This window comes from Zingiber officinale, chromosome 5A (assembly GCF_018446385.1).
Source record: "Zingiber officinale cultivar Zhangliang chromosome 5A, Zo_v1.1, whole genome shotgun sequence".
In the NCBI taxonomy this organism is placed as follows: domain Eukaryota; kingdom Viridiplantae; phylum Streptophyta; class Magnoliopsida; order Zingiberales; family Zingiberaceae; genus Zingiber; species Zingiber officinale.
The window spans coordinates 116,360,692-116,375,728 of record NC_055994.1 but is presented as its reverse complement, the minus strand read 5'-3'; the positions used below and the strand labels follow the sequence as shown (position 1 = coordinate 116,375,728).

Genomic DNA, 15,037 nt, shown 5'->3' with positions numbered 1-15,037 from the left:
AAAACTCCCATCTACAATTCTAATTTTTCTATAGCTAGAACAAGGAAAATAAGATTCAAATAAATGGGACAAATTTGTCATAAGATTTGATGCACCCGAGTCAATGATACAAGGTGTGGAATTGAAGGTGATGGATAGGGCTTTGGAAGTATTACCTGATTGTGCAAGAGAATCACTAGGAATACCATATGTCAGATTAGAATTAAGCAGCATCAAGAGTTGATCCACCTGCTCTTTGGTGAAGAAACTGGCCTCAGCTTTAATTGCTAAAGGAGTCCTAGAACTGTTTTTGTCACTAGGTTTGCTACCCTTCAAATTTACTAGTTTCCCATGAAGCTTCCAACAAGTATCTCGAGTATGGCATGATTTATTACAGTAATCACACCAAACTCGAGGTTTTCCTTCAATTTTCCACTGATTACCATTTGACCGAGCATCGTTAGCATCAGCAACAGTTAATGTCAAGCTTTCAAGGGATCCATAGTCCCCTTTTTGCCCAGCATGACATTCCGACGACTTTCCTCGCGCCATACTTCAGAAAATACCCCTCCAATGGATGGAAGGGGTTGTCTGTCAATTATTCTACTCCATCAAATTCAACATTCAATCCTGCCAAAAATTTATAAATCTTGTTATTCTCCACCATCTTTCATCAAATTTAACATTCAATCCTGCCAAAAATTTATAAATACTATTATTCTCCACCATCTTACGATGATAAATATTAAGTCCTGCCATAGGCCTTTCAAGATATTGAAGATCTCGTCACACTATCTCTCCCTTGCCGAATCTCTCCAAGACACAACTGCAACTCATAAACTTGTGACTAGTTACCAAGATCATAATACATCTGACAAATATTATCCTAAAGATCTTTGGCTGTGGGGTAACATATGTAGTTGGCACTAATATCTTCCTCCATAGAATTGACCAACCAAGCCATTACCATAGAATTCTATATATCCCACGTTGCAAAGGCTAGACTTGTTTTTGCAAGTGCTTTGGTTTCACCAGTGAGATATCCGATCTTTTCCTTCCCTCAGATGTACATCTTAATTGATTGAGACCACCTCAAAAAATTACCTTCATTGAGTCGGATTGTGGTGATTTGAACATGATGAGACTCAACATGGGAATTCTTGGTTTAGTGGTTTTAGAAATCACAATAGGAGGGAAATCGAGAACCTCAGACATGGTGAAAGAAAAGAAATCGGATGCTAGGGTTTTAAAAAAAAAGACGAGAAGTAGCACTGATACCAAAAAGATTGTTGTATCTTTTTATATATTCTCAAATCAGTTTACATGTTGTGTATTTAAAGATATACAAAGGAACTAAAAAAGGAAATAGCTAATTTCAATTAATTAACTTTCCTAAAAGCTATAGATTTGTACGACTTGAATATTCCTAAGATCATGTCAATATCTTGACTGATTGATTTTATTTTCAACACTTTCCAACAATAAGTTACACGGAATCTACAATTATCCAAGTTAACTTATAAGTGTTTATTGAGGTGAAATATGTCACCTCACCCTCTTTTTCTCACACACGACTGCCCCACGCCATTGAGAGGGAGTAAATCAAGTACCGAGCAAACACCCATGTGGGAGGGCATTTTTCACCGGCTTAGCAAGGATTTGACCCTTGCTCCATGCTACCAATCTGTCACATGGTTACCTGCTAGGTTATGCCCTGGGGGCCAAGGTGTTTATTGATTCAATGGTTGGAGGTTCGTGGAGCTTGGAAAAGGATGGCACGAACATCTAGGTGACCTCAGGACGAGGTCCGTGGAGATCAGAGAAGGCTAATGCAGGCATCCAAGGACTATAGGACAAGGAGAATTTGAATAACATAAAGTCAAGAAGTTGAACGATGCAAGTGAAAGCGTGAAGAATGACACGAGAAGTCATCGAGAGCTCGAAGCATCTGAGGGATTTAGCTGGATGGAAGAAGACTTGTAGACTTAGAGAGACTCGACGAGATATGTAAATAGAGTGACCTGTATACAAAGGAGAGGATAGAGGCAGATTTGACTTTAGATGTGGTTGAAGTCATAATGATCTAATTGAAGCTGAGAAAATCATACCCCGATTGTTTTGGGATTTCATTTAGATAGTCAATTGCCCCAAGTGTTTAGGGGTTTTTGGTAGACTAGTAATTAAGGATCAAAGAACTGATGGCTCAATAGCCAAGTCAGATCTCTTTACTAATTGTGGCAGGAAGTCGACTGATGGGTAAGGATCATTTGATGGTTCACACCATTGGCACACGAAGTCGACTGATGGGTAAGGATCACTAATTGAGTGGCCCGATCGACTAATATTCATTTGGCAGATGGCAAAATGTTCTCGTCAACTCAACACTGATCGACCAACTAATGGAAAGTTCAGGCAAATGTGAATGATGCTACAATAAACTGAATCAAGCACAGCCAAAGGTAGAAAGCACAACGATAGGATTCAAATATGATATTGTAGATTAGTCGACTCATGATTGCACGAACAAAAACACAGTCCAACAGAACCTTCCAACTGATCTATTAGCCAACTTCAAACACATCCAACTGATCTCACCACTTATAAACTAGAAATACAGTGCTAGCAAGTGTACCTATTATAAAGGCTGGCCCGGATGACATCTACAAGTGTGGTGTGGTTCATTCTCATTGTGGAGATTGTGTGACTGGTGTGGTTCATTCTCGTTGTGAAGATTGTGTGGCATGAATGCTTCTACTTGATCTTCCTCTAATGCTGGATAAAGAAAACTTCCCCTTTGTTTAACATCAAAAAAGAATAATAAATTGCTTGTGATAAGAAAAAACACATTTTTCAATCTAGAAGATGAGATTCCTATACTAACTTGTTGAGAGCCATCACTCAAGGTAATAAAATTATTAGAATAACATCAGAATCCTACCCCATTTGAGTATTTGTCAACCAATGATGGAAGATCAGACTTTGGTTTCCAACCTCCAAATAGGGAACCCTTTAAAGTTCTTCCAGTTAGAAGAAAAGCATAATGAGTTGAAACTTCTGGTTTGGTTTTTGGTACACCCAAAGTCACGGTCACTCCCCAACCCTGTATGTGAAATGAAAACATGTCAAGCATTGTGCAACAAATTGAGTGCATGGATCTCAATAATAAAGGCTGAGAGATACATCACAACAAGACTGTAAGGCTGTTGATACAATATCAGTATCACCAATGCATTCAAAAGAAAAATCTGCCCCTCCATCAGTCAGTTTCTTGATAACCTGAAGGAAAACCAAAACATAATTTTGACCAAGTTCCCTATCAAGTAAGTTCATAGTGAACATTAAACATGAATCTAAATTATGGTTATGATGTATCTCATTTTAAGGCTAGTATTGGAAATACAACACTCCTCCATTGTGAGGCAAAGAGGAAAAGAAGAGGAGATTAATCAATACACCTGGTTCACTGGTATGTTCAAGAATCCAACAAAGCAAGGGTTATGATTGAAACTTCTCCTGTACTGATGAAAGAATTGGTTGGGGTTACGAGTTCAAAAACTCAGTCGGGCTTGGTGAAGATGGACGAGGAAACATGGAAAGCCACAGTAATTGCAGTTGAGATCTATGGCAGAAATGATGGAAACATATATCTGGGATGATGATGGGACACAAGGATGAAGCTAGATTAGTGAAAGACCAAAAGGGAATGTATGAAACTGATAGGGATCTGAAAGAATTTGAGTAAGACCAAGGAGAAGAATGTATCAAGATTGGGAACTAGTTTGACTGAAGGGAAACAGATGTGGAAGGAAAAGATAAGATGGCCAGAAGTGAGGTGATGGGAGGATAGAACATCCTTCACCCTAGAGATATAGGATGATTTAGCCCCACAAGCTTTTAAGACTCGAGCATTAACACTTTGATGGGAAACTGACCCACCCCTTGAAACATGTTAATGATTGCAATTCCCTAATGTTTTACATGGGATTTAAATGCTTTGATGTTCTAATTTTTTCCAATAAAATTGTGGAGGGGTAACAATCAGATGGTTTACACAATTTCCAATGGATTACTTTCATGGAACTCACACAAAGAAGCTTATTTTATTGAAAATAACCAAATAGCGTAGAGCATAGATAGTCTAATACTATTAATGTTGACAAGTGAACTGCCTTTTTTAAAATTTTAGACGAGGCTCATCGAAGTGGCCTGGCAATTAGTGTTGCTGCAATCGACCTTTGGTCAAGATTGATTAAGTTCGAATATGATTTCAATGTTTGATCAATAAACTTGATGGATGAGCATGATGTCAAGTAGGTCGAGGTTGACTAGAACTATAAGTAGGTCAAGGTTGACTAGACGTTTAGTTGATAAGAAAGTGCTACCAGATCAATGTTGACCTAAGGTTCATAAAAGGTGAGGAAATCCGAACATGTCAAAGGTAATCGGATACTAGCAAGTTGTGGAAGTCCTGAAAAAATGAATTCTAGGCAAGTGGGGAAGTATTGGAAGAGTGAACTCTAGACAGGTATAGAAGTCCTAAAGGAGTGTGTAAGTCCTAAAGCAATGAACTCTAGCAAATTGTGAAAGTTCAAAAGGAGTGAACTCTACGCATGTGTAAAAGCCATAGAGCAGTGAACTCTAGGCAAATAAGAAGTCCTAATAGGTCGAGTAGACTAGATACCAAGCAGATAGGAAGTCACGGTAGGTATACTAAGCAAGTAGAAAATCTTAATAAGTCAGGTAGACTAAATACTAAGTAGGTAAGAAGTCCTGGACCGATACCAAGCAAGTTGAACAACCATGTTTATGAGTTTTGTTTTTTCGGCCTAATTTATTTGCATAGTAAAATTGCACTTTCGAGTGACTAGAAGAGTTTTCGATGGACAACAGCTCGAGCCATTGTAACAGTGATACAAGCGACCGAATAATCACGAAAGCACAAAACCAAGTCTAAGAAATTACATGTAATGATAAAATTTGTCTTGGGCCACAAAGGAGATATTGGCGACTAGATGACACGATAATCGCAGAAAGCACAGTCTGCTTGCACAAAGTAGCTTATGTGGAGATCATTCCAAGCGACAGAAAAGGTTTTCTGAGCAACTCAACTAGAAACATGATGCAAGCGATCGGAGAATGGATAACAGACAGAACGAGCATTCGGAAAGGCATTCCGATCAACCGAGGCATCCGAAAAACAGCAAATATAAGGATTTTCGACGGAGACAGCATGCTCACTAAGCTACATTCATCAATACACTACATCTTCTCTTAGAGGTGCAACAAGTCTAAAGGAGGAAGAAGTAGAATCGACCAGAGCCGATGAAGTTTAGAAGTTTAGAGATGATTCGCCTACAACACTAGAATGCCATCACCCTTCAGATTGGACGGCTTCAACCAGTGGACAACATTCTACAAATTTTAACAACATAGAACAATGGTTTGTCCTAAAGAAAACTTTAAAGAACCAAAGGACAAGAAGGGCAAAGTCCTTGAGCAAGAAAAGCATACTGAAGATCAGATGTTCAAGGCGAAGTAAAAGCCATTGGAATTATTAATATATATTTTGCCTAATAACCTTTTGTGCATATAGGTGAGTACAAAAATGTCCATGAGTTACAAAAATGTCCATATAGGGGATCGAGGAATTGTCCACAACATCATCCAAGAGTGAGGAAGATAAAAGGAGCATGATCCCAGAACTAGAAGCAGTCTCTACTTCAGAATCAATAAGGATATACCATCCTCTTCATCACATCATAATAAAGGGGATGATGCTAACCCTACAAAAGTTAAGGAGTCCACACTTTAAGGCATTCAAAAGTCAATTAAAAATTATAAAGATTACATTGTTTGTTTAAAGTATAGGGAGCAAAGACACGATAAGAACAAGTGTCCTTCATACTCCTAGGGAAAACTTTAGAAACTTCCATACGAAATTTGAAGAATCTAAGATTAGGAAATTAGAAAAGTAAAATCATGCATAAAGGTTTAAAATTGATACGTTATAGAAAATTCTTGGAAAAATAACAAGTCTAGTGGACCCAAAAACAAAAACCTAGGATTAGAAAAGCATAACAAATCTAAGGGCAAGAAAGGCTAAGGTCATAAGTCTAAGAAAAAGTTTATCACCCTAGCATAGGATTCCATTTAACTATGGAACCAAACCCACATCTAAAAGTAGCAGCAAGGTGACAAGCGAGACCATCCCTAGGTTTGACTTTGATGAAACCACCAAGGCTAAAGCTTCTAAGAAACCTAGGAGAGTATTTAGGGAGGTTATCTTTAGTGAATACCTTATACACTAAGACCTAAGGAACTCCAATAAGTATGGGTTCCTAAGAGTATGATCGATTCACACTAAATAAATATAAGATGTGTCAACTACAATTGGAAGGGTAGTTAACCCAACCATTGAAAAGTTAAACTTTAGGGCATTTTCAAAGTACAAGGATTCTTTGAAAATGAAACTTCAAACCTTACTCTTGAAGATTCTAGTGTGTGCCAATAAGAGTTGAATCTTAAATCCATTAAAATTGGCACATAGGGATAAATCTAGTAGTGTGCCAAAATTAAGGTTCGACGTATTCAAGGGAGGCACACGGTTGTGTCAAATTGGGTATTTGGTATAATATTAGATGACGATGCATCGATAGGAAATTTAAATTTACATTATCCTGTCTATATATGTCTTGCTTGCCATGATATTTACCATGTCATGTGATACATCTGTTTCCTATTGATACATGCCACGTCATTCTCATGATACTAGGACTTGCGTGCTATTTTAATTTCTACCATGGTGGCAATATGCTCGCCCCCAGCGTCCCCGCCAACCCGTCATAGGGCCAACATGGAAGAGGTAAATCACAGATGGCTACTAGCCTTTAGAATAGTGACTAACACATAAGGGAAGCATTTACCTCAACTATGCCGAGATTCGAACCCCACCACTAGACCATCCCAAGGGGACTATTTTAATTTCTACCATGAATTCAGGTAAGGAGATTCTGATAATACATGTCGGTAAATTCTCTCTAAGAAGGTAGTGCCTAAGTAGTCCCCTTGCCACTCACCGCCTACTTACACTTGATTGTGCAGCCTTAGCTAAATTCTCATACCCTAATTTGAACTGATATCAGAAAGAGTCTTGGTTAGTTTAGGTAAAGAAGTACGGAACAGTGTATGTCTAGAAAGGTAGCTGCCTAAGAAGTCCAATGTGACTCACCACCTACCTAGGAATCTACCTAGTGCACTTACCTTGCCACCTTGGAAGAACTTAGAATTCCTAATCTAAATCAAGGATCTAACCATCCTAGTCATACATTTAATTGACTCATTTTAAAGTATTTTTCTTTTGAATTTACAACATTGACACATGCATTATATGTCATATTAATTGATTTAATTCCACGAATAAGGGAAAATGACACTATTTGATATCCTAGGTAGGATGGTCAAGTTAAGAATGTCTAGGTAGATATACATAATCACCTAAAATAGGAAAAACTATATTACATCTCATAAAAATCAGAAGATCCAACTTGTATTGTGTATTGGGACGGATAGATTTAAATGAGATGTTAGGATGATGAAATGATTTCATGGTGATGATATAGTGCATCTAGATGAACAAAGCATCATCAATTCGCATGATTGAAAATTAAAAGGGCAGCTCGATGCACGAAGCTCCCATCAATGTGAGGTCCCGGATCAGATCATATTAGATCTATTGTATGTGCACCTTACCCAACATTACGCCAAGGCTCCCCTTCAATTTGCATGATTGAAAATTATTTTGAAACATATTTTCAAGTTTATTTTTGAAAGCCTTGGTGTATTCTATTTACAAATATAAATCATCAATAATAGTGTTGATATAACTTTAGGATGAGACATTGAAAATTTCAATGGTTTTCAACTGTCATTCTTTGAAAATAATGAGTATTTTCTTAAAATATATTCTTCACTACTATAAATATTCATGCTTTTTGAAAATTATAGAATTACTTATAAATTTTTAAATTTCGAAATGCTTAATTGTTGAGACTTTAGTCGACAAGCACTTAGGAGCCTATGTTTATCCTTAAATATTTAGTGTCCCTAACTCTCATATATACTTGGATAAGCATCTAAAGGAAGAATTCCATTGTAAAAACAAATGTTTTTTAAAAATAGGGAGAGCATAAATTATTTTTCAAAAGAAAGCATTTTTTTTATTTTAAAAATATTTTATTCATTTTGAAAGAGGGAATTTCAATTTTCAAAATTTGATTTTGAAAAAATATTTTTGAAAATTGTCTTTAAAAGTGTTTTCAAAAATTACTTTAAAAATGTTTTTGAAAATTGCCTTTAAAGATGTTTTCAAAAATTATCTTTAAAAAGCTTTTCAAATATTGTCTTTAAAAATGTTTTCAAAAATTAATTTTAAAATTATTTTCAAAAATTTCTTTAAATATGTTTTTGAAAATTGTTTTTTAAAAAAAATTGATAATTTTTTTTAAAAAAGTTTTCAAAATTTATCTTTACAAACGTTTTTGAAAATTGTTTTTAAAATATTGAAAAAGGATTTAAAATGTTTTAAAAAATGGTTTTAAAAATAATTTTCCAAAATATTTTTAAAATATTTTTTAAAAATGACTTTAAAAAATCTATTTGAAAATATTTTTTGATAGCTTTAATAAAATGATTTTGAAAATATTTTTAAAATTGACTTGGACAAAGATTTTGAAAATAATTTTTTGAAAAATAGTTTTAAATGTTTTTTAAATGATTTCGAAAAAGGTTTTGAAAAATGTTTTCAAAAGGGATTTTGCAAAAGACTTTAAAAACGTTTTTCCTCTAATCTCACGATACAAAAATTAGAATTTCTTAAAGGTTTAGAAATTCGAGGTGAAGGGGAGATTTATAGTGTAATAACTAAGGGGGAAATCCTTAGTTCCAAGTGAAGGCCATAACAAGAGAGAGGTAACCACCTTGTTAAAGTGACAAGCTTAAGATTAAGCTTTATACAAACTATTAAAATTATACGTAGGAAACTTATACTTGAAACTTGGCATGATGAATTTCGGTGACTCTTTTTTATATATTCTAAAGGGGGAAAATATAGGAATTAAGTTAGAAGCCCTTTATTATGCTCTGGTTTAAGATGTGAATAGATGGATCAAGGTTAGCCTACCTTATATATATTGTCAAATATAAAAAATGGGAATATTGTTAGTACATCAACCCTTAGTTAAGGTTGACCAAGTTTGAATAGGGTTTCAATATTTGATCAATATGTTGTGGTCGAGCAAGATCTCAAGTAGATCGAGGTTAATTGAATACTTAATTGTAGTACCTAAAACCTGGTTCACGTAAATTTGATTAAATCGAGTTTTATGTTATTTAATTGATTTTAATGTTATCATAAATATATTTATACTAAAGAGCTTGAATAATTAATATGCTAATGGATTAACAGACCTGGCCCAATTTGCTAGCAAACCAACCCTTAGAAACCCTAGAGGAAATTGAGGAAGAACTTTGTCGGATCGCCTCACGTTGTTCCCCTATATCTCGCTAGATATCTTTTCGCACACAAAACACTAAGGCAAGTTTTCTAACACTTATTTACTGCACCATATGAATCATATTACGAGTGTTTTAAGGATTGATGCATGTTTCTTTGTCAACAAATATGTTTACCAAATTTTCTTGTGATGATTCGATGAAGTTTTAACGTAGTTGATTGGAACACTTGAAGATGGAAGTTTTCAGGAATCTGCCACCGCCTGGGGGACGCTGGAAAAAAAGTGTATAGAATAATTCGATAATGATGGTTTTGTGTGGTTTCCTCATAGCTGGATGAGAATTATAATCGCTGTTGAAGTTATATGTGCAGCTTAACTACACTATAGTGTTGTGTATAGATAGTAATGCAAGTTGTACAGATATTTTAAAATGTTAAGATTCAAGTGAGCAGAAGTAAGTTACAATGTACTTTTCATGCAGTAAATAAATCTAACCAGAAATCTGATGCAATAAAGTTAAGGAAAAAAATATATAGGGGTTGTAGTAGAAAAGAAAGGCTAGTGGCTTGTAACTTGCTGAGATGAAAATCTGGTTATATAAAGTGATATTATTGTTGGATGTTGCTTTTAATATGTAAGAATGAGAAGACTTGGATTTGTGCAGATAAAACTAGTGATATGAAATGTTAAGTATACACTACAAATGCACTATTAGTTATTATTGAGAATTACAGTATACAATGGTGTGTATGTCAAGAAGTGAGTGTTCCTATGTCGAGAAGTGAGTGTTGCTATGTCGAGAAGGGGCGAGAGTCAAGGGGGTGGAAGATGGCGTCGGATGGAGGGTGTGTGAGGGTGTGTGACAAAATCCCTAAAACAACATCCTTAATTTTATTATTTATATTTATTATTCATGTCTAAGCACCTTTAATTCTTTTATCATATCTTTTAGTAAAATTTTGATGCATGAAAATTTAACTGTTGGTTTTAGCATACAAAGTAAATTATTTTATTTTTAGCAATGACTTTCGATGCAAGAAAAAGTAAACTGTTTTGTTTTGGCAATGTGAATTGTGTGTGGCAATGTGACAGGTAAAGGAGTTCGGCTTAGAGGATACCGGAATTCTTTATCAAATCAGAGGAAAAAAAGGGTTATGGGATCCGGTTTAGAGAATACCGGTAAGCACTACCAAACCTAGTATTAGGATAAAATTTGGTCAAACAAATAGAGGTTGAGGTAAAGAAGTCACATTCAATGAACTGAACTTATTTACCGATTTGATGTATAAGGTTAATGTGAAGTTAAATGTTTGATGATATTTCATTAAGGTTTGAGGGTCCATGTCTTATGTAGTTACAAGGTCTAAATTTTCCTTTTATTCTAAAAAATTTCAGGTATTTCCCTAATGATATTTATATATATGGAAAAGCAGGTGCATGTATAATCATTTCTTGTTATAAATGTTGAACTTGTTGAGTCTTAGACTTACTAAGTCCATATGGTGCAGGTAATGAGAGGGCAGAGGATCTTGACGGATGAACTAGCCCGTACCAGGCAGCGCACTCTAGATGATCTTTCCATTTAGTCAATGTCAATCTTCGTTTTAGGATGGTGAGTTTTCTTTTCTGAATCAAAGATATAGTTGAATAGTAGATGTTTTAGGACCCTTTTATTTGGACGGTTGCACTTCTTAATCTTTTGGATTCCTATTTAAATTCTATGATCGTCAGTCTGGGTTTGTACTTGATTTCTAGTTGAACTTGTTCGATATGTATGACTTTAGAGTTTTGTTGTTAAATTACATTTTGAATGTTTGTCACCGAAAAGAAATTACATAATTTACAAAGTATAAAGAGTTAGGATGTTTCATTGACAATAGAAAAGTCCAAGTGGGTTAGGATTGACTATACACTTAATTGATAGGAAGTCGATCGAAATTGAACTAAGGTTAGGCAAGGATGAGGAAGTCGAAACACGTCAAAAGTGACCAGATGCCTTGTAAATTGTGGAAGTCCAGAAAGAGTGAACGCTAGGCAAGTGTGAAAGTTCTGAAAGAATGAACACTAGTAAGTGTGGAAGTCCTAGAGCACTAAACTGGCCACCAGTCCTTGGTTTCCTTCTGGTTTCCTTTTCCAGTATTCCATTCTTCCTTTCCGCCCCCTTAACACTCCACGCTCACCACCCCCCCTTGGTATCAGAGCTAGACATACTCTTGTTGTTTCGGCTTGTTGGTATTATGCAACCTTGAGAAACAAAAGGATAGACCCTAACTTGGAAAAGGAAAAGGTAGGAGGCCTTGATTAAAAGTCCAAGGGCACGTCTATATGAAATTCTCTGGGAAGGAACTGCCCTCGCCGGAGCTCCAGGAGTCCTGAAACCTATATTTTATGAATAGTTTTATTATAACCAGAAACACAAACTCATACAGAGAAGCCATTTCCTCAACCGACCCTATAGAACCCCCATCTGTTGGTTTTGCTAAGCCCAATGATTACCAAGGTATAACACCTGGAATCGCTACTCTCATAAAACAAAACAATATCCAGATCCAATTGCTTGTTCAAATATCTGAAGTTCTTAAAGAAATCCAGACTGAAATTTGCAAACAAAAATCCCCTGCTATACCACAAGACCTAATTTCTAAACTCCAGAACCTATCACTTGGTCCACCTAAAACTAAAGAAAAACCTGGAAAGCTACGTGTGTTCAAAGACCCTTACAAGATATTAAAAGAGGAGCAGAAAAAGATTAAGGGAATATGGCAACCTCCCGAACGGAGCAGTAAGTAGCTACAACCCCACTATTTGAAGATCAAATAAGAAAGGAATCATCTTTATGTAAAGTAGTGGAGTGCTTTAAAAGATTCCCTTAGAAAGGAATCATCTTTATGTAAAGTAGTAGAGTGCTTTCAGCTTATGTAAAGTAGTGGAGTGCTTTAAAGATTCCCTTAGATAAGGGAGCCCTTCAGAGATTACTTCTGAGCTATATCAAACGTGCCGATGGGGCCCATGTGCACCCGGCGTTTGCTATATAAGAATGTGATCTCTCTCCTCTTGCAAGGCATCAAGCATCCACTTGAGCCTTACCTGAGGTGTTTCTCTGTATTAGCTTGAATATTAAGTCCTTGGTTTCCTTCTAGTTTCCTTTTCCAATATTCCTTTCTTCCTTTCCGCCCCCTTAACACTCCACGCTCACCGCCCCCCGCCGGAGCTCCAGGAGTCCTGAAACCTATATTTTATGAATAGTTTTATTATAACCAGAAACACAAACTCATACAAAGAAGCCATTTCCTCAACTGACCCTATAGAACCCTCATCTGTTGGTTTTGCTAAGCCCAATGATTACCAAGGTATAACACCTGGAATCACTACTCTCATAAAACAAAACAATACCCAGATCCAATTGCTTGTTCAAATATCTGAAGTTTTTAAAGAAATCCAGACTGAAATTTGCAAACAAAAATCCCCTGCTATACCACAAGACCTAATTTCTAAACTCCAGAACCTATCACTTGGTCCACCTAAAACTAAAGAAAAACCTGGAAAGCTACGTGTGTTCAAAGACCCTTACAAGATATTAAAAGAGGAGCAGGAAAAGATTAAGGGAATATGGCAACCTCCCGAACGGAGCAGCAAGTAGCTACAACCCCACTATTTGAAGATCAAATAAGAAAGGAATCATCTTTATGTAAAGTAGTGGAGTGCTTTAAAAGATTCCCTTAGAAAGGAATCATCTTTATGTAAAGTAGTAGAGTGCTTTCAGCTTATGTAAAGTAGTGGAGTGCTTTAAAGATTCCCTTAGATAAGGGAGCCCTTCAGAGATTACTTCTGAGCTATATCAAACGTGCCGATGGGGCCCCATGTGCACCCGACGTTTGCTATATAAGAATGTGATCTCTCTCCTCTTGCAAGGCATCAAGCATCCACTTGAGCCTTACCTGAGGTGTTTCTCTGTATTAGCTTGAATATTAAGTCCTTGGTTTCCTTCTGGTTTCCTTTTCCAGTATTCCTTTCTTCCTTTCCGCCCCCTTAACACTCCACGCTCACCGCCCCCCGCCGGAGCTCCAGGAGTCCCTGTAAGTCCTCAAACCTATATTTTATGAATAGTTTTATTATAACCAGAAACACAAACTCATACAAAGAAGTCATTTCCTCAACTGACCCTATAGAACCCTCATCTATTGGTTTTGCTAAGCCCAATGATTACCAAGGTATAACACCTGGAATCGCTACTCTCATAAAACAAAACAATACCCAGATCCAATTGCTTGTTCAAATATCTGAAGTTCTTAAAGAAATCCAGACTGAAATTTGCAAACAAAAATCTCATGCTATACCACAAGACCTAATTTCTAAACTCCAGAACCTATCACTTGGTCCACCTAAAACTAAAGAAAAACCTGGAAAGCTACGTGTGTTCAAAGACCCTTACAAGATATTAAAAGAGGAGCAGGAAAAGATTAAGGGAATATGACAACCTCCCGAACGGAGCAGCAAGTAGCTATAACCCCACTATTTGAAGATCAAATGAGAAAGGAATCATCTTTATGTAAAGTAGTGGAGTGCTTTAAAAGATTCCCTTAGAAAGGAATCATCTTTATGTAAAGTAGTAGAGTGCTTTCAGCTTTATGTAAAGTAGTGGAGTGCTTTAAAGATTCCCTTAGATAAGGGAGCCCTTCAGAGATTACTTCTGAGCTATATCAAACGTGTCGATGGGGCCCATGTGCACCCGGCGTTTGCTATATAAGAATGTGATCTCTCTCCTCTTGCAAGGCATCAAGCATCCACTTGAGCCTTACCTGAGGTGTTTCTCTGTATTAGCTTGAATATTAAGTCCTTGGTTTCCTTCTGGTTTCCTTTTCCAGTATTCCTTTCTTCCTTTCCGCCCCCTTAACACCCCCCGCCCCCCCCCCCCCCCCCCCCCCCGGAACAAAGGAATACCGGAGAAGGAACTAGAAGGAAACCAAGGACTTAATATTCAAGCTAATACAGAGAAACACCTCAGGTACGGCTCAAGTGGATGCTTGATGCCTTGCAAGAGGAGAGAGATCACATTCTTATATAGCAAACGTCGGGTGCACATGGGGCCCCATCGGCACGTTTGATATAGCTCAGAAGTAATCTCTAAAGGACTCCCTTATCTAAGGGAATCTTTAAAGCACTCCACTACTTTACATAAAGCTGAAAGCACTCTACTACTTTACATAAAGATGATTCCTTTCTAAGAGAATCTTTTAAAGCACTCCACTACTTTACATAAAGCTAATATTATCTGGTCACGAGAAAGTAACTTTATGGAGATCAGGGTCCATCATGCTTGCTGCTTTTATACTTTAAAATTCCTCATTCATGAGACAATCTTGGAGAAGATATGCTGACTGGGAAAGTTGATTATCACACTATTCTACTGCAGGATACCAGTCATTCCACCAGTTATCGTGTCCCCTACTTCTATTGCATTCTTGTCGCTTTAGTGAATGGATGAGTCTGAGCTGCTGAACTGCATTGATAGCTCGCATTGCTGTTTGCTATTCCAGTTGATGTAA

At 36.6% G+C, this 15,037-nt stretch overlaps 1 protein-coding gene across 4 annotated transcripts in view; it reads right to left on the bottom strand.

Annotated features, from left to right (window-relative positions):
* The window catches only part of LOC121981448 (alcohol dehydrogenase-like 6), a 52,748-nt gene that overhangs the window by 714 nt on the left and 36,997 nt on the right, over nt 1–15,037 (bottom strand). The window contains exons 8-10 of one of the 4 annotated variants that reach the window (XR_006111816.1): nt 3,160–3,255; nt 2,918–3,079; nt 2,612–2,771 (exon numbers count right to left, since the gene is read on the bottom strand). The exons of 1 other annotated variant lie outside the window; for it this stretch is intronic. Coding sequence is in view for 2 of the 3 variants with exons in the window: in XM_042533972.1 (XP_042389906.1) it covers nt 2,918–3,079; nt 3,160–3,255 (258 nt within the window). In the remaining variant the exon portion in view is untranslated. The remainder of the gene's footprint in view (nt 1–2,611; nt 2,772–2,917; nt 3,080–3,159; nt 3,256–15,037) is intronic. 2 more of the 4 variants (XM_042533972.1, XM_042533973.1) reach the window with 2 other exon arrangements.